General features: G+C 43.5%; 1 protein-coding gene across 4 annotated transcripts in view; it reads left to right on the top strand.

The window, feature by feature from the left end:
* The window catches only part of fam193b (family with sequence similarity 193 member B), a 73,969-nt gene that overhangs the window by 40,250 nt on the left and 14,869 nt on the right, over window positions 1-18,850 (top strand). For all 4 annotated transcript variants that reach the window (XM_078231175.1, XM_078231177.1, XM_078231174.1 and 1 more), the window contains 3 exons: window positions 7,983-8,088; window positions 12,315-12,840; window positions 14,243-14,435. In XM_078231175.1, coding sequence (XP_078087301.1) covers window positions 7,983-8,088; window positions 12,315-12,840; window positions 14,243-14,435 — 825 coding nt within the window. The remainder of the gene's footprint in view (window positions 1-7,982; window positions 8,089-12,314; window positions 12,841-14,242; window positions 14,436-18,850) is intronic.

Here is an 18,850-nt window from a genome sequence, read left to right as displayed (position 1 = left end):
AAAAGCACTACCTGCAGATAAAAATCAATTTTTTACAGGAGCCCAGAACCTGAGGGTACTTAATTAAGAAATGGTGTGGTTACAAAAAACTATCTTTGTGTAAATAGTGAAGAAATTAGTTATTTTCCCATACAAATATTCATAAACAAGTGAAATGAATTTTTGTTCATCTGTAAATCTCTTGACTCCTAGGAAATGTGAGAGCTTGGCTATACTTGAAAAGAATGACAATTGTTGGATTGGGTGCACACAAGCATTTGTGTTTATAGACACTGGCACAATTCTTTGTATGTAGGATTTAAGTTTTAAAAAAGAAGTGTAAATGAACTATTATAAGCAAATATTCGTTATTGGTGTTTAATTAAACCATTATGATATTTCAAATGGGATTTGTTAGAAATAATTATTGGTGACAGTTGCCTATAAAAAAAAATTTCAGTAGATTAACAAAATTGTTTTGATGTCCTAAGACAGTACAGCACAGGAACAGGCCCCTCGGCCCACCACATCTGTGCCAACACAGATGCCTCTCTAATCTAATATTTTCTTGCCTCTACGTGGTCCATATCCCCCTATTCCCTGCCTATTTGTGTATTTGTCCAGATGCCTCTTGAACATTGTTACAGAATCTACTTCCACCATCTCCTCCGTCAGTGCATTCCAGGCATTCACCACCCTCTGTGAAAAACTTGCCCCTTAGATCTCTCTCAAATTTTCCCCCCTCATTCTCAACCTATGCCCCCAAGTAATTGATCTTTTGACCCTGGGAAAAAGATTCTTGACTGTCCACTCTAGCCAAGCCTGTCATGATCTTATAAACCTCTATCAAGTCCCCTCTCATCCGCCAATGCGCCAATGAAAACAATCCAAGTTTGTTCAGTCTTTCTTAAAACACCAGGTTAAAGTCGAACATGTCTATTTGGTATTATGAACTTTCGGAGCGCTGCTCCTTCATCAGGTGAGTCTTTCTTCATAGTCTATATCTTCCAAACCAGGCAACATCCTGGTAAATCTTTTTTGCCTCCTTTCCAATAGATCAACATCCTTTCGGTAGTGTGGTGATCAGAATTATACACAATACTCCAAATGCGGCCTAACCAAAGTCTTATGCAGCTGCAACATGATTTTCCAATTCCTATACTCAATGCCCCAACCGATGCGTCTTCTTGACCATCTTGTCTGCCTGAGTTGCCACCTTCAGGGAACTGTGGATCTGCATGCCTAGATGCCTCTGTATGCTAATATTTCTAAGGGCTCTACCATTTACTGTATACTTTCCCTCTGCGGTAGACCTTCCAAATCGCATCACCGCACATTTGTCCGGGTTAAATTTCATTTGCCATCTTTCAGCCCAGATCTCAGGCCGATTTATATGCTGCTGTATCCTCTGACAATCCTCATTATCCGCTCCCCCAATTTTTGCATCATCTGCAAATTTACTAATCAGACTACCTACGTTTTCCTCCAAATCATTACATACATATATACAGAGGTCCCAGCACTGATCCTTCTGGAACACCACTTGTCACAGACCTCCAGTTAGGAAAGTACCCTTCCACTCCTACTCTCAGCTTTCTATGCCCAAGCCAGTTTTGTGTCATTCTTACCAGCTCAGCTTGGACCTCATGTAACTTCACCTTCTGTATCAGCCTGCCATGGGGAACCTTACTGAAGGCTTTACTAAAGTCCATGTATACAACATCCACTGCCCTACTCTGGTCAATTTTTCTTGTCACTTCCTCAAAGAACTCAATCAAGTTTTAGAGACCTGACATCCCCTTCACAAAACCATGCTGTCTATCGCTAATAAGCCTATTCTCTTCCGGATGTGAGTGCATCCTGTCCCTAAGAATCTTCTCCAATAATTTCCCCATCACTAATGTAAGGCTCACAGGCCTGTAATTTCCCAGATTGTCTCCTCTGCTCTTGTTAAACAGAGGAACAATGTTAGCTACACTCCAGTCCTCTGGTGCCTTGCCCGTGACTAAAGAGGATACAAAGATTTTTTCCAAGGCCTCAGCAATTTCTTCCCTTGCCTCTCTCCGTATTCTGGGATAGACCCGAGCTGGCTCTGGGGACTTGTCCACCTTAATGTTTTTCAAAACCTCCAATACCACCTCCCTTTTTATCTCAACATGTCCTAGAATGTCAGCATCCTCTTCTCCATTCACCACCACATCATTCTCCTTTATGAATACTGATGCAAAGTACTCATTCAGGACCTCACCCACCTCATCTGGCTCCACACACGCATTCCCTCCACTGTCCTTGAGTGGACTACCCTTCCCTTACCTACCCTCTTCCTCATATACGCAGAAGGATGCTCCTTAATCCTGCCTGCCAAGGACATTTCATGGCCCCTTTTTGCCTTCCTAAGTCCCTGTTTAAGCTCTTTCCTGCTATCTTTATATTCCTCAAGAGCCCTATCCATTTTCAATTTCCTGAAATTTATGTATGCCACCTCCTTTTTCATTGATCTCACAATCTCTCTCGTCACCCAGGGTTCCCAAATCTTGCCATCTTTTTCTTTCATTTTTACAGGGACATACTTGTCCTGAATTGTTAATAACTGACTTTTAAAAGACTCCCCATATCGGATGTACATTTAGCCACAAACAACCACCCCAGTCTACATTTCCCTCGCTCCTGCCTAATGCTGTCATAGTTAGCCTTCCCCCAGTTTAGTACTTTCACTCTGGGACTACTTTGATCCTTTTCTGCAAGTATCTTGAAACTTGTAGAATTATGATCACTGTTCCCAAATGGTCCCCCACTGAGACATCAGTCACCTGCCCAGACACGTTTCCCAGAACGAGTTCTAAGATAGCCCCTTCCCGAGTTGAACTGTCTCCATATTGCCTCAAGAAGCACTCTTGGATACACTGAACAAACTCTGCCCTGTCCAAGCCCCTCTAAAGAATCCCAGTCTATGTTGGGGAAGTTAAAATCACCCATCACAACAACCCTATTGTTTTTACACCTTCCCAAAATTTGCTAACATATCAGTTCTTCCACTTCACGCTAGCTGTTGGGAGGTCTGTAGTACAACTCCAACTGTGATTGCACCGCTCTTGTTCCTGAGTTCTACCCATATGGCCTCATTGCAGGATCCCACCAAGGTGTCCTCCCTCTGTTTAGCTGTGACATTTTCTCTAATCAGTAAAGCAACACCCCCACCTCTTCTGCCACCCCCTCTGTCTCACCTGAAGCATCTAAAACCTGGAATGCTAAGCTGCCAGTCGTGCCCTTCTTTCATCCAAGTCTCCGTAGTTGCCACAACGTCATAGTTCCATGTAGTAATCCAAGCTTTAAGTTCATCCACCTTACCTGTCATGCTCCTTGTGTTAAAGCAATCACACCTCAAACGATCTGTCCTGTCATGTTTTATACACTCTCCTTGTTTTATTTCTTTAAGTCTTACTGCACCGATTCACTGAGTTCTCCATAGTCTCTGTGCTATGGCCCTTTTTGATTTTTGTCTTTAGTTTCTCTGCCTTCCACTTTTCATCTTACTGCCTTTTGTTTCTGTCCCCACCCTACTTCCCTCTGACTTCCCATCCCCCTGCCACATTAGTTTAAACCCTCCCCAACGGCACGAGCAAACCCTCCCGTTAAGACATTGGTTCCAGTCCTGCCCAGGTGCAGATCATCCAATTTCTACTGGTCCCACCTCCCCCAAAACCAGCTCCAATGTCCCAGGAATTTGAATCCCTCCCTCTTGCACCATCCCTCAAGCCATGTATTCGTCTTAGCTATCCTGACATTCCTACTCTGTCTAGCATGTGGCACTGGTAGCAATCCTGAAATTACTACCTTTGAAGTCCTACTTAGTTTAATTCCTAACTACCTAAATTCAGCTGGTAGGACCTCATCCTGTTTTTTTACCTATATCGTTGGTGCCCACATGCACCAACATCCTCCCTCTCCAGAATGCGCTGCAGCTGCTCTGAGACATCCATGACCCTTGCACCAGGGAGGCAACACACCATCCTGGAGTCTTGTTTGCATCCACAGAAGTGTCTGTCTATTCCCCTTACAATTGAATCCTCTATCACTACCATCTCCGCCACTCTTTTTCCTGCCCTTCTGTGCAGCAGGGCCAGCCATAGTGCCGTGAACCTGGTGGCTACCGCCTTATTGTTGGGTGAGCCATCTCCCCCAACAATATCCAAAACGGTATTTCTGTTTTGGAGGGAGATGACAACAGGAGACCCCTGCACTGCCTTCCAACTCTTCTGTCTGGTGGCCACCCATTCCCTATCTCCCTCAGTAATTTTTATCTGTGGTGTGACCGAGTCACTGAACATGCTACCCATGACTTCCTCAGCATCATGGATGCTCAAAGGTGAATCCATCTGCAGCTCCAGAGCTGTCAAGCTGTCTCGCAGGAGTTGCAGTTGGACACACTTCTTACAGGTGAAGGAGCTAGGGACAGAACGGTCCCTGAATTTCCACTTTGCACGAGGAGCATGTGACGGGTCTAGGATCTCCTGCCATGAATTAACCCTTAAGTTAACTTAAAACAAGAACTACAATGGCAAGGGAAAAAAGAAAAGGAAAATACTTACCAGTCACCAGCCAATCACTTACCTGCTGGCTGTGATGTCACGGTTTGATTTCTTTCTACTTCTTTCTTGTCCTCGAGTCTCCCTTGCAGGCCCGCCTCTCCACTCCTCCCGAAGGTGAGCACCTCTTTCCCCCCCCCCCCCCCCCCCACACCAAATTCCCACTCGGCTCCAAATTTTTGATACACTCACTCTGTCTGAATCTCACTCCGGCTGCAGTCTCTTTCCCACTGGCGTAGTGTCTCTCCCATTGGTGTGCGCAAGCTCTCAACAAATCCTCAGACATTTAGTTGTGTGTGTACATATCATGGACTTCATTTTATTTAAATGTGCACTTAATCTAGGGAAAAAAATAGCTGGAACCAAAAGGTTATTTTGAGGTCTTGCAAATTGATTGGATCTCTGTGATTCTACTGTGGTGCGCAGCTGTTTGCAGATGATCTATGCCTGAGATAAAATGTGCCATAATGCTGCAGTTTTGTTGAGTGAATAGTTGAAATTGGCTTCCTTACAATGTACATAAGAACTAGGAGCAGGAGTAGGCCATCTGGCCCCTCAAGCCTGCTCCGCCATTCAATAAGATCATGGTTGATCTTTTTATGGACTCAGCTCCACTTGCCGCCCACTCACCATAACCCTTAATTCCTTTACTGTTCAAAAATCTATCTACCTTTGCCTTAAACACATTCAGAAGTAGCCTCAACTGCTTCACTGGGCAAGGAATTCCACAGATTCACAACTTTGGTGAAAAGGTTCTTCCTCAACTCAGTCCTAAATCTGCTCCCTCTTATTTTGAGGCTATGGCCCCTAGTTCTAGTTTACCTGCCAATGGAAGCAACCTCCCTGCTTCTACCTTATCTATTCCCTTCATCATATATTTCCAAAAGATCCCCCCCATTCTTCATGTAGTTGAACCATGCATGCAAAGTTGCAGGTTCAGCTTTTAGTGATCTCAGCTGGGATGATATAACCATTTTCCCCTGCTGCTAGTCCCTTGAGAAAGGGACAAGAAAATCAGGAAGGACGGGAGTTCTTGTTGGTAATTCATCCAGTTTCTATTCGCTAGAAGTGTGCATATATGAATATCGGGCAAGTGTAGGATTGGTTTCAGCTGTGATGCTCTCAAGATCAAAGTCTCAGTCAAAGTTTGTATGTGAATTATTGATTTGGAAACTAGGCAGTGCGCACAGATGTGTAACTCAAGAGTCAATAAATTGAGGGTAGGGAACACATTTGGCAAGAAAAGGTATTTTTTAAGCCATTCTCCTTTTTGTTCGCTACAATCTGAATTGAATAAGCAAATGTGCTTTCAGTATGTTGAAGTGTTAGAATCCTAGAATAGTGCAGCACAGAAGATCATTGAACCAGTCAAGTTTGCATCAGCTCTTTGAAAAAGCAATCAGCTTAGAGACCTATTCCTTCCCTATTCTTTCTCTATTTCCCTGTATTTTCTCTCCTTCAGTAATTTATCCAATTACTTTAAGTCTTCTGTTGAATTAATTTCGAGCTTTTTTGAAGGACTAAGACCTCACGCTGTACATTTTTATAATATATAGATAGGTATGCTCATTGTTATTTGTTAAATTTTTGAAACTGAACAAAGACCATTAAAATGACTGAAACTGTGTCTGTCCTGTGACCCCTGAACAAAAGAAGCCACTGGGCAGTTTTAGGAAAACTCCCATTTTGTTATCTGAGTAGCCTCTGACCCCTGTGGACTGGAGAGCTGTAAAAAGACCACCTGCTAACCAGAAGGAGATGGATTGTCTGCTAAAACAAAGGCCCTGCAACTTTCCTTTCAACGGCTAATGGCTGAAATATTTAAGTTTTTGGAATCCTTTGTCAAAGATGGTAGAGAGGTAGCAGTCATGTGACATGGACCTCTGGCTTGTGGAACAAGCCTTGCTGCACTGAAAAGCCCAGTCTGCTGTTCACATCTGACTAGCAGACCACACCGAAGAAGCTTGGGGCCAGTTTGACACTGGCCCCATCTATACTGCTTCTGCTGGAACTTCACCTACAAGACTAATTCATCTCAGCATACCTATCTCATCAGATGAAGTCAACACCGGAATTATATGACATTGGGTTTTAGTCCCCCGACTTCCGTGAAGGAAGAGTTTATTGGACTTTGATTCTAGACTTTGGAGCCTGTGTGAACCAATTTTTTTTTCCTGTGGTTTTTGTACTTTAAGTCACTTTCTCTATCCATCTCTATTATTTAAATGCAAGGGGAATGATGTGAGCCCTCTTTTTGCATTTTGGGTGTGTAAATAAACCAACCCTCGAGTTCCTCCTAACTCATGTTTGCTGTGGGGTTATTACTAGAAAATTGGATTTCTCAAAAACTGAGGGGTTTGGGAAATAAGCCACTGGTTATAAAGTGGGAAGCAAATTAAACAATCTTTCTGTTCATGTAAGAGCGGTGAGAGAAGAAATTAATGATAAAATTAAAGCCCCGTCCTTGCCATAACACTTTCTATCGGTGATTGCGCTGTGAATCCAAAGTTGGGAGCATAGATAATGTAGCGAGTTAAGTTTGAGTATAGAGGAGCTCAAGGTAGTCCTAAAATTAAGCTTAAATATATGTATTGTGTTTTTCTCTGCTGTGGAATGCTTAAATTTGATTTGCTGTAATGTTTCGTGTCCCCCAGGGACATCAAACGAATTTGTGAAAATGAGTCCCTATAAGGTAAGCTAACTAATCTAGCAAGTGGTGGGCTGGATTATGTTTCTTTCAGTAGTGTTTATTTTCAGGACACTTGTTGGTTTGGGAGAAACATGTTGCTTCCCTCAAGCGAGTAGCAAGTGATGTTGGCCCGTTCTCCTCAGTGACAATGAACTGACTGAACAGGTTCTGGAAATACAGAAGTTGAATTAACATTAATTTTATAGGCTTGATCAAAGTGATTTAGAAATTACTGAAACTTTGAGAAGTTTAAAATGACCAGTTCAAGCCTGATACAAATGCCAATTTGATGGTCCAGTGGATTTTGTCACTTAGTCAACAATCACCATATAATAGATGATGGATTTAGTTTTAAAATCTATCAATTATCATACAACTTTGCCATATCTGTTTAGATATGGTGATGGAATTAGTCAAATTTCTTGAATTTTAAATGCATTGTCGCAGAACAGGCTTTCATATTGGTGATTGAACCACAGAATGATTTGGATTTTCTCTTCATGATTTGCACATTTGACACTAGTGACCATCTTGCATAATACAACAGTACTAAAAGTATTGAACAGTTTCTATGATTGCTACCCATATTATATTTTTTAGATATTTGACTTTTATTGTAGTTGTCTATCTCGGGGCAATTTATCTTTTGGGTATTACATGTTCATATGTTCCGATTAAATTCTAATGTTGAGTTTTCTTCCTGTACTTTCTGATTTGTGTTTTACCAGGAATCAAGCAGGGTAACTAGTGATTGTTCAAGATCGCCCTCCTGTGTCTCTGTAAAAACCAGTTCTGTGCAATGTAAGAACATGTCCAGAAGGCCAACGCCACCAGGTAATGTCCTGTAAACTCTTTACCGGAGTCCTGTCGAATGGTATTTGTTGATGCCCTATTACGTTGCAATCGGCTACCTTGTTTAATGCATTCTGTCCTGGAGTTGGAACAGATCAAAGGTACAGTGAAACTCATTTTAAAATGAAATTAAAGGTTGCTTTTATAAATATTGTGCATGATATCAATGATGCATTATATATTCTTTCTTTGGGAAAAGTAACACAGGTACCATGAATCTGCATGTAAATGCAAAATTCTTGTCCAGATATTTCAAGCTCACCCCTTCAAAAATATTACCATTGGGTGGAACTGTACAGATTACTTCTGAATTCTTGTGGATTGCCATTGACAAGGGAATTGTATAAGATTGTTTGCGAGCTTAGCAATAGTGAGCTCGTTTGCGAGTTTGCCCATTTTTACTGCAGTGTAGGGCTTTCCCTACTTCATTTGAAACAATATAGTATTGAGTTTTGAATTGTCCAATTTATCTTGTGTGTCATGGTGAAAGAGGAGGTAATTCAAACACTTGAAAGGTTTGAAATTGATAAAGTGGAATTGGGTAGACCGTCTACTTAAACTTGATAAGGCACCAGGATGATATCCAAAGATACTGAGGGAAATGAAAGTAGAAATTGCAGACGCACTGGACTTGATTTTCCAGTCTTCCTTAGGCTCAAGGATTGTGCCAGAGGACTAATGAATTTGTAAATGTTACACTCTTGTTTAAAAACAATGTAAAGATTAACCTAGCTACTATAGGCCAGTTAATTTAACCTTGGTGGTGGGGAAGCACCACTAAACAGTAATTTGAAGCAAAACTAATAGTCGCGTAGGCGAATGCAGGTTAATTAAGGAAAGTCAGCATGGACTTGTTACGGGCAACTCATGTTTAACAAGTTGCTGGAGATTTTTGATGAGGTAACAGAGAGTGATGTGGGTAAAGCTGTTGATGTGGTGCACATGGACTTCCAAAAGACATTTGATTAAGTGCCACACAACAGACTTGAGAAAAGTTGTAGCTCATGGAATAAAAGGAGCAGTAGACACACGGATACAAAATTGGCCGAGTGACAGGAAATGGACAGTAGCAGTTAATGGACATTTTTCAGACTGGAAGATGATTTGTAGTGGAGTTCCCCATACTTTTGTGTTCGCACCTGTTCTTTCAGGCACACACACTAATGACTTTGACGATGGTGTACATGGCTCAATTTCAAAACATGATTATATGAAATTTGGGAGCACTGTGAACTGAAAGGATAGTGTAAGACTTCAAAGCGCATGGACAGATTGGTGGAATTGTTGGACAAGTACCAGGTGAAATTTAATGCAGAGAAGTATTAAGTGATTCATTTTGGTAGGAAGAATGTGGAGAGACAATTAAGGGCAATTCTAAAGTGGATGCAAGATCAGAGGGACCTGGGTATTTATGTGCATAAGTAAAGGAAGGTAGTATGACAAGTTGAGAGAATGGCTAATAAAGCAAATAGTATCCCAGACTTTATTAATAAGAAGTATAGAGTGCAAAAGCAAGGAGGTTATGTTAAACGTGTAGAAAACATTGGTTCAGTCTCAACTGAAGTATGGTGTCCAGTTAGAAACATAGAAAACTACAGCACAAAACAGGCTCTTCGGCCCCGCAAGTTGTGCCGAACATATCTCTACCTTTTAGGCCTACCTATAACCCTCCATCCTATTAAGTCCCATATACTCATCCAGGAGTCTCTTAAAAGACCCTATTGAGTTTGCCTCCACCACCACTGATGGCAGCCGATTCCACTCGCCCACCACCCTCTGTGTGAAAAACTTCCCCCTAACATTTCCTCTGTACCTACCCCCCAGCACCTTAAACCTGTGTCCTCTCGTAGCAGCCATTTCCACCCTGGGAAAAAGCCTCTGAGAGTCCACCCGATCTATGCCTCTCAACATCTTATATACCTCTATTAGGTCTCCTCTCATCCCTCGTCTCTCCAAGGAGAAAAGACCGAGCTCCTTCAGCCTATCCTCATAAGGCATGCCACTCAATCCAGGCAACATCCTTGTAAATCTCCTCTGCACCCTTTCAATCTTTTCCACATCCTTCCTGTAATGAGGCGACCAGAACTGAGCACAGTACTCCAAGTGGGGTCTGACGAGGGTCTTATATAGCTGCATCATTATCCCTGGACTCCTAAACTCAATCCCTCGATTGATAAAGGCCAGCACACCATACGCCTTCTTAACCACTCCTCCACCTGCGGGGCCGATTTTAGAGTCCTATGGACCCGGACCCCAAGGTCCTTCTGATCCTCTACCGTACTAAGAGTCTTTCCCTTTATATTGTACTCCTTCATCCCATTCGACCTGCCAAAATAGACCACTACACATTTATCTGGGTTGAAGTCCATCTGCCACTTCTCCGCCCAGTCTTGCATCCTATCTATGTCCCTCTGTAACTTCTGACATGCCTCCAGACTATCCACAACCCCAGCAACCTTCGTGTCATCGGCAAACTTACCAACCCATCCCTCCAGGTCATTTATGAAAATGACAAACAGCAAGGGTCCCAGAACAGATCCCTGAGGCACATCACTGGTGACTGACCTCCGATTAGAAAAAGACCCATCTATACACACTCTCTGCCTCCTTTGGGCAAGCCAGTTCTGGATCCACAGGGCAGCAGCCCCTTGGATCCCATGCCCTCTCACTTTTTCTAGAAGCCTTGCATGGGGGACCTTATCGAACGCCTTGCTAAAATCCATATAAACCATATTTACCGCTTTCCCTTCGTCAATGTGTTTAGTCACATTTTCGAAGAACTCCACCAGGCTCATGAGGCACGATCTGCCTTTGACAAAGCCATTCTGAGTATTCTTGAGCATACTAAACCTCTCTAAATGCTCATAAATCTTGTCCCTCAGGATCTTCTCCATCAGCTTACCAACCACTGAGGTTAGACTCACCGGTCGGTAATTTCCTGGGCTATCCCTATTCCCTTTCTGGGCATCACACTTTGAAAGGTGTGGAGGCATTGGAGAGTGCAGAAAATATTCATATAAGTGGTTCCAGAGGTGAAAAACGTCAGTTATGCAGATAAGCTGCAGAGGTTGGGACTGTCTCCCTTGGGAAAGAGAAGGTTGAGCGGGGATTTGATGGAGGTGTACAAAGTCATGAAGGGTCTGGATAAGGAAGAAAGACGAGGAAAAAACTATTCTCATTAGTAGAAAGTAAGAGGACACATGAAGAGGGCAAAAGAGAAAATGCTGGAAAATTTCAGCAGGTCTGGCAGCATCTGTAAGGAGACAAAAGAGCTGACGTTTTGAGTCTAGATGACCCTTTGTCAAAGCTAAAAGGCATAGAAAGTGGGGGATATTTATATTGAAGGGTGAGGGAATGAAAGATGAGTCATAGCCTTTCCCCTTGTTTTTGTCACTAAGTGGTGCTAATGGCAGGCCATAGAGAGAATAGAAGGCGTAAATGGCTAAATGGCAGAGAAGCTGAAATCAGAGGGTAAGTAATCTGTGACCGATGACGATGTGGAGGGAGAGTGGAGATGATTGGGAGAGAAGTAAAATTGAGAAAAAGGGAAACAAGGGGGGAGGAAAGAGTTAAAAAAGGGGGGGTTGGAAAAAGAAGCAACGCAAGCGTGAAGAAAATCAATTTTGCATAGCAAGTAATTGGGTTCTGGAGTTCACTGCCTTAGTGTGGTGGAAGCAGGATAATTTGAGGCATTCAAGAGGAAATTAGATTGTTTTCTGAAAAAGAAGAATGTGCAGGGCTATAGGGAGAAGAAGGCACTAAGTAGATTGCTCCATCGGAGTGCTAGAAGAGATACAATGAGCCAGATGGCCGCCTCCTGTGCTGTAACCATTCTGTAATTCTGTGATATCGAATCCTAGACTTTGAGGAAAATATATTCTGACGAATCAAAAATATGGAAGTCGCAGTTCATAATAGGGACTAAAATGGGAGATCAATTTTTAGATGTGTTATCCCTGATTTCCCCATTTAAACAGCATCATGCACTAGTATGTATTTGAATTTTGCGATTTCCATGCTTGTTTTCCATCTAGTTTTGTATGTTCACGGACATCGCTAACTTCTGTTAATTCTGTAATGCGTACCAATATCAGTGTAAATACAGATCCAAAATCAGCAATTTTGACTAAATTGGGTGTTACAATTCTTGAGTTAAACTGATGTTCAGGCAGCACCCTTTGTATAACCTACAGGGTTTTGTCTTCCAGGCGGAGAATTCCACTGCTCAGAAGATCACAGGTACTCTGTCCTAGCGGCACCTCCTAACAGTCCCACTGGCCTGTCCTCGCATCAGCATCCGCTAACGGCACCAAAATCTCCTTCTCAAGTTAACAATGAGCCATCGGTTTCCATTCATCAACATGGACATGCAGCTTCTGCAACCTCATGCACCATGCCACACAACACTGTAACCTCCACGAATTCAAATCGGAGGCCATCTATGACATCTGGTATCCCACAAGTTCTGCCTCATATACCCAAGACTTCTGCAGTTGCTGTGGCAACTGCTGCATCTCCAGATGTGTCCTTGATTTCGAAAACCTCTGCTGCTGTTTCTACAGGTGTGCTTGTGACTCCAGTGCCTCCAAGTGCTAGCCCTCATATTTCTAACAATGGGTTATCTTCTTTCCCAAAGACTACAGCAGCTTCCCCTATTTGTACCAGCCACTATAATGGAGCTTGCCCAGTAACCGCCTCACCAAACCCAGCTGCTCCAGGCAATGGCATCTGCAGGTTAGTATTTGCCTCCTGTCTTGTCTCGTACAAATGTAAACATTAGATATTGCAGTTAGAGTGAATGGATGCTCCAATTTGAAAGAATCATTGGCAAAACAGAAGTGAAGGACTTTTCTTCTGCCCCTCTGAATTTAAGTACACACTGGGTAAAGTGGATGAACTGAGCACCTAAGTCTCCATCTTAAATGCTTAGCTTGAACAGCACCTAATAATGGAACAGTAACATGTGCAACACAACGAGAGTTGGGCGGGGGCTGGATACATCTGCTGCAATCAGTGAGTGGATTACATATGATTAAAGCATTCGCGATCAGGCCATGGTTAAACACCATGTCAAACATTGCTTTCTTTAATAAGACATTTCCATATTTATTAGAGGAGCCATTAGTACACTTTCACAATACCAATATTTGTAATCATCTCTGTCTTCTCGATGATTAATTTAATCTGTATTGCTATTCACGTGAGAAACTTGTGAGAGTTTCAAACATTTAATCAGTGATTCCAAAAACCTCTGAGCCTTCCGTATAGAAATTCCAACCTCCCCTGTCTGTCTGCAACAATGTTCACTTCTGTCTGATTTTGTCAGCTCCTTTGCTGCTTTTTTTCACTGAATTTTGCATAATTTCCTCGCAAGTTAATTCAAAACTGCATTTTCAGTGCCTAAAGGATTTTGAACACTTTTTGCAGTCCAAAACATCTGGAACCTTGCTCCTGTGTTTGTGTACTGTGCAGTAATACTGAATTCCATTCTTTTAAGTGGCAAATTTAAACAATGTTTCTGTTGTGTCCATTTGCTGCCTCTAGGTGGTGCTGAGTAGCAGCAAGGTTTTAACCTATTAGTCTGACCATTAAAGAAAAGTGCTGAGGCCTGAAAAAGGGGAAAATATACAAACTAACAAAACCTAATAGAATTTTTTGAGCAAGTAACATTGAGATTGATGAGGATATTGTTTGCATGGATTTCAGTGAAGGCATTTGACAAAGTCCCACATGGCAGACTGGTCAGAAAAGTAAGATCTCATGGGATATAGGGGAAGGTGGCAGGTTTGATCCAAAATTGACAAGAAACAAAGGTTAACGGTGGATGGTGGTCTGGGTATGATGCTGTTTTGGTAAGTCAGCGCAGACTCAATAGGCTGAATGGTCTCCTTCTGCACTGTCGGGATTCTACAGTTCTGCATCTGAAAAGTCTTTAAAAGAATAATGAACGTAACAAGAATAAATGGTGCTGTTTGGCTGTGCAATTGAATGTTGAAGTCAGGATAACTGATGCATTGTTTTTGGAGCATTTGTTAGAAATTAAAATCATCGATCCTTGTAGAGTTTGCTGGTGATGCAAATACTGCTGCAATTGCAATTTTCTTTATTTTGAAACTTGGTTTCTTGCTTCATCTAGGGACCAGTCATGCAAGAGTCGCCTGTGTACAAATGAAACTGCCTACAGCCCCACACAGATGCACAATGCAGATGAAAGTCTGGAAGAAGACGATAGCTGTTCAGAGCACAGTTCATGTACATCTCACACTGCCAATCAGAAGGAAGGGAAATACTGTGATTGCTGTTATTGCGAGTTCTTCGGTCATGGGCCGGTGAGTGCAACCTAGTTAGAAAGATAATATTGTACATTTTTTAGCTGAATTGAATTTATTTACAGAACGTTTTATGCAGAGTCTGAAACATTTTAGGATAACCCGTAGATCTGAAAGCCACTAAATTGGAGATATTTCACTTGGACCAAGAAGTTCAAATGTCAGAGAGACACTTCAAAATTGTATATTTGCAATAGCTATTTTGTACGATTCTTTGGCAACTTTCAAGCGTACGTGATTTTGATAATTATCTAAGTCTTATGATTGACATACTAGATTCTACTTGCCAAAACCGCAGTTTTCTCCAAACCTTCCTTTGATATTTGATTGTAATGATGTTGTGATAAAAGTAGAACTACTGAAGCGCTGTTTGGAAAAAGATGGGTTAGATCCATGGACAGTGTTAGAATTTGTATGCGTGTGAGATTGACATCATCCAAGTGCCTGTTTAGAATGGTTGGTGCTGAAAGCATTGAGCTTATTTACTGGGAGAGGAAAGAGAAAAGACATAGGTCCATAGCTTCCCGGTTCCCCAGTGTCGGATTTGGGAGACACCCCAAAGATGCATAGGGAAATCCCTCTTGGAAGTTCGCAGGTAAGGGTTTACTTGGCCATTGTCCAGAAGCTCTAACTTCATTTGGACAATTGTGCTATGCTAGGAACCATCCGACAAAGTGACTTAAATCTCAAAACTTCGGATGGCTCTGCCAGTTTTACACCAATAGTTACTTTGAAAGAGTTAGAAGGAATACAAACACTTCTAACTTCAGCATAACTCGATTTCCATGTTTGCTGATGACACCACCGTAATGGGTTGGATCTCAAACAATGATGAGACGGGAAGAGATAGACTATTTGGTAAACTGGTGCAATGCCAATCATCTCTCCCTCAATGTCAACAAAACGAAGGAGATAGTCATCAATTTCAGGAAGTGTAGTGTAGGGCATGCCCCTGCCTACTTCAACAGGGAAGAAGTAGAAATGGTCGAGAGCTTCAAGTTTCTAGGTGTCCAGATCACCAACAACTTGTCCTGGTCTCTCCATGATGATGCTACATATAAAAAAGTCCACCAATGCCTCCACATTCTCAGGAGGCTAAGAAAATTTGGCATGTCTACTTTGACCCTCACCAACGTTTACAGATTCATCATAGAAAGCATTCTTTCTGGTTGTATCACAGCTTGGTATGGCTCCTGCTCTGCCCAAGACCGCAAAAAACTGCAAAGGGTCATAATGAAGCCCAGTCCATCACGCAAACCAGCCTCCCATCCATTGACTCTGTCTGCATTTCCCAATGCTTTGGAAAAGCAGCATAACCAAGGGCCTCACGCACCCTGGACATACTCTCTTCCACCTTCTTCCGTCAGGAAAAAGATACAAAAATCTGAGGACACGTACCAACCGACTCAAGAACAGCTTCTTCCCTGCTGCCATCAAACTTTTGAATGGACCTACCTTAGGGCTGCAGGACAGGCATATGCCTGTAAAAAAGAAGGATAGGAAGGGTAAGATTCGAGAACCGTGGATAACCAGGGAAATTGAGGGACTGGTCAAAAAGAAAAGAGAGGCGTATGTTAGGTCCAGGGAGCTCTGGAGGAGTACAAAGCAAGTAGGGAAGAACTCGAACGAGGAATTAGAAGGGCAAAAAGGGGTCACGAAATGTCCTTGGCAGACAGGATTAAGGAGAATCCCAAGGCATTTTATTCATACGTTAGGAACAAAAGGGTTGTCAGGGAAAAAATTGGACCCCTCGGGGACAAAAGTGGGGAATTATGCTTGGAGCCCAAAGAAGTAGGGGAGATCCTAAATGAATACTTTGCGTCGGTATTCACAAAGGAGAGGGATGTGTTGACTGGGAGTGTCTCAGAGGGGAGTGTTGAACCGTTGGAGAAAATCTCCATTACAAGGGAGGAAGTGTTAGGTTTGTTAGAGAATATAAAGACTGGCAAATCCCCAGGGCCTGATGGAATCTATCCAAGGCTGCTCAGGGAGACGAGAGATGAAATCGCTGGGCCTCTGTCGCAAATCTTTCTCTCGTCACTGGACGCAGGTGAGGTCCCAGAGGATTGGAGGATAGCTAATGTGGTCCCGTTATTTAAGAAGGGTAGGAAGGATAACCCGGGTAATTATAGGCCGGTGAGCTTGACGTCCGTAGTGGGGAAGTTGTTGGAGAAGATTCTTAGAGATAGGATGTATGCGCATTTAGAAAGGAATAAACTCATTAACAATAGCCAGCATGGTTTTGTGAGAGGGAGGTCATGTCTCACTAACCTGGTGGAGTTTTTTGAAGAAGTGACCAGAATGGTTGATGAGGGAAGGGCCGTGGATGTCGTCTATATGGACTTTAGTAAAGCGTTTGACAAAGTCCCTCATGGTAGGTTGGTGCAAAAGGTTGGATCTCATGGGATAAAGGGGGAGGTGGCTAGATGGGTGGAGAACTGGCTTGGTCACAGAAGTCATGGTGTGGAGATGCCGGCGTTGGACTGGGGTAAACACAGTAAGAAGTTTAACAACACCAGGTTAAAGTCCAACAGGTTTATTTGGTAGCAAAAGCCACACAAGCTTTCGGAGCTGCAAGCCCCTTCTCAGGTGAGTGGGAATTCTGTTCACAAACAGAGCATATAAAGACACAAACTCAATTTTCATGAATAATGGTTGGAATGCGAATGCGAATACTTACAACTAATCAAGTCTTTAAGAAACAAAACAATGTGAGTGGAGAGAGCATCAAGACAGGCTAAAAAGATGTGTATTGTCTCCAGACAAGACAGCCAGTGAAACTCTGTGGGGGTTACAAATAGTGTGCCATGAACCCAATATCCCGGTTGAGGCCGTCCTCGTGTGTGCGGAACTTGGCTATCAGTTTCTGCTCAGCGACTCTGCGCCGTCGTGTGTCGCGAAGGCCGCCTTGGAGAACGCTTACCCGAATATCAGAGGCCGAATGCCCGTGACCGCTGAAGTGCTCCCCAACAGGAAGAGAACAGTCTTGCCTGGTGATTGTCGAGCGGTGTTCATTCATCCGTTGTCGCAGCGTCTGCATAGTTTCCCCAATGTACCATGCCTCGGGCCATCCTTTCTTGCAGCGTATCAGGTAGACAACGTTGGCCGAGTTGCAAGAGTATGTACCGTGTACCTGGTGGATGGTGTTCTCACGTGAGATGATGGCATCCGTGTCGATGATCCGGCACGTCTTGCAGAGGTTGCTGTGGCAGGGTTGTGTGGTGTCGTGGTCACTGTTCTCCTGAAGGCTGGGTAGTTTGCTGCGGACAATGGTCTGTTTGAGGTTGTGCGGTTGTTTGAAGGCAAGAAGTGGGGGTGTGGGGATGGCCTTGGCGAGATGTTCGTCTTCATCAATGACATGTTGAAGGCTCCGGAGGAGATGCCGTAGCTTCTCCGCTCCGGGGAAGTACTGGACAACGAAGGGTACTCTGTCCACTGTGTCCTGTGTTTGTCTTCTGAGGAGGTCGGTGCGGTTTTTTGCTGTGGCGCGTTGGAATTGTTGATCGATGAGTCGAGCGCCATATCCTGTTCTTATGAGGGCATCTTTCAGCGTCTGGAGGTGTCTGTTGCGATCCTCCTCATCCGAGCAGATCCTGTGTATACGGAGGGCTTGTCCGTAGGGGATGGCTTCTTTAACGTGTTCAGGGTGGAAGCTGGAGAAGTGGAGCATCGTGAGGTTATCCGTGGGCTTGCGGTACAGTGAGGTGCTGAGGTGACCGTCCTTAATGGAGATGCGTGTGTCCAAGAATGCAACCGATTCCGGAGAATAGTCTATGGTGAGTCTGATGGTGGGATGGAACTTGTTGATGTCATCATAGAGTTGTTTCAGTGATTGTTCACCATGAGTCCAAAGGAAGAAAATGTCATCGATGTATCTAGTGTATAGCATCGGTTGAAGGTCCCGTGCGGTGAAGAAGTCTTGTTCGAACCTGTGCATGAAGATGTTGGCATATTGAGGTGCGAATTTGGTCCCCATGGCTGTTCCGTGTCTCTGGATGAAGAACTGGTTGTTGAAGGTGAAGATATTGTGGTCCAGGATGAAGCGGATGAGATGTAAAATTGCATCTGGAAACTGGCAGTTGTTGGCGCTGAGCACTGAGGCCGTTGCAGCAATGCCATCGTCATGCGGGATGCTGGTGTAGAGTGCCGAGACATCCATTGTGACGAGGAGTGCTCCTGGTTCAACTGCTCCATGTGTGCCGAGTTTCTGTAGGAAGTCCGCCGTGTCGCGACAAAAGCTGGGGGTTCTTTGTACAATGGGTTTCAGGATGCCCTCGACATAGCCGGAGAGGTTCTCGCACAGGGTACCATTGCCCGATACGATGGGACAGCCGGGTGTGTTTGCCTTGTGTATCTTCGGGAGGCAGTAGAGATCTCCAACGCGGGGAGTACGTGGGATGAGAGCACGGAGGGTG

The sequence above is a fragment of the Mustelus asterias genome, chromosome 16, assembly GCF_964213995.1.
Source record: "Mustelus asterias chromosome 16, sMusAst1.hap1.1, whole genome shotgun sequence".
NCBI classification, from domain to species: domain Eukaryota; kingdom Metazoa; phylum Chordata; class Chondrichthyes; order Carcharhiniformes; family Triakidae; genus Mustelus; species Mustelus asterias.
This window is presented reverse-complemented; position numbering and strand designations above follow the sequence as displayed.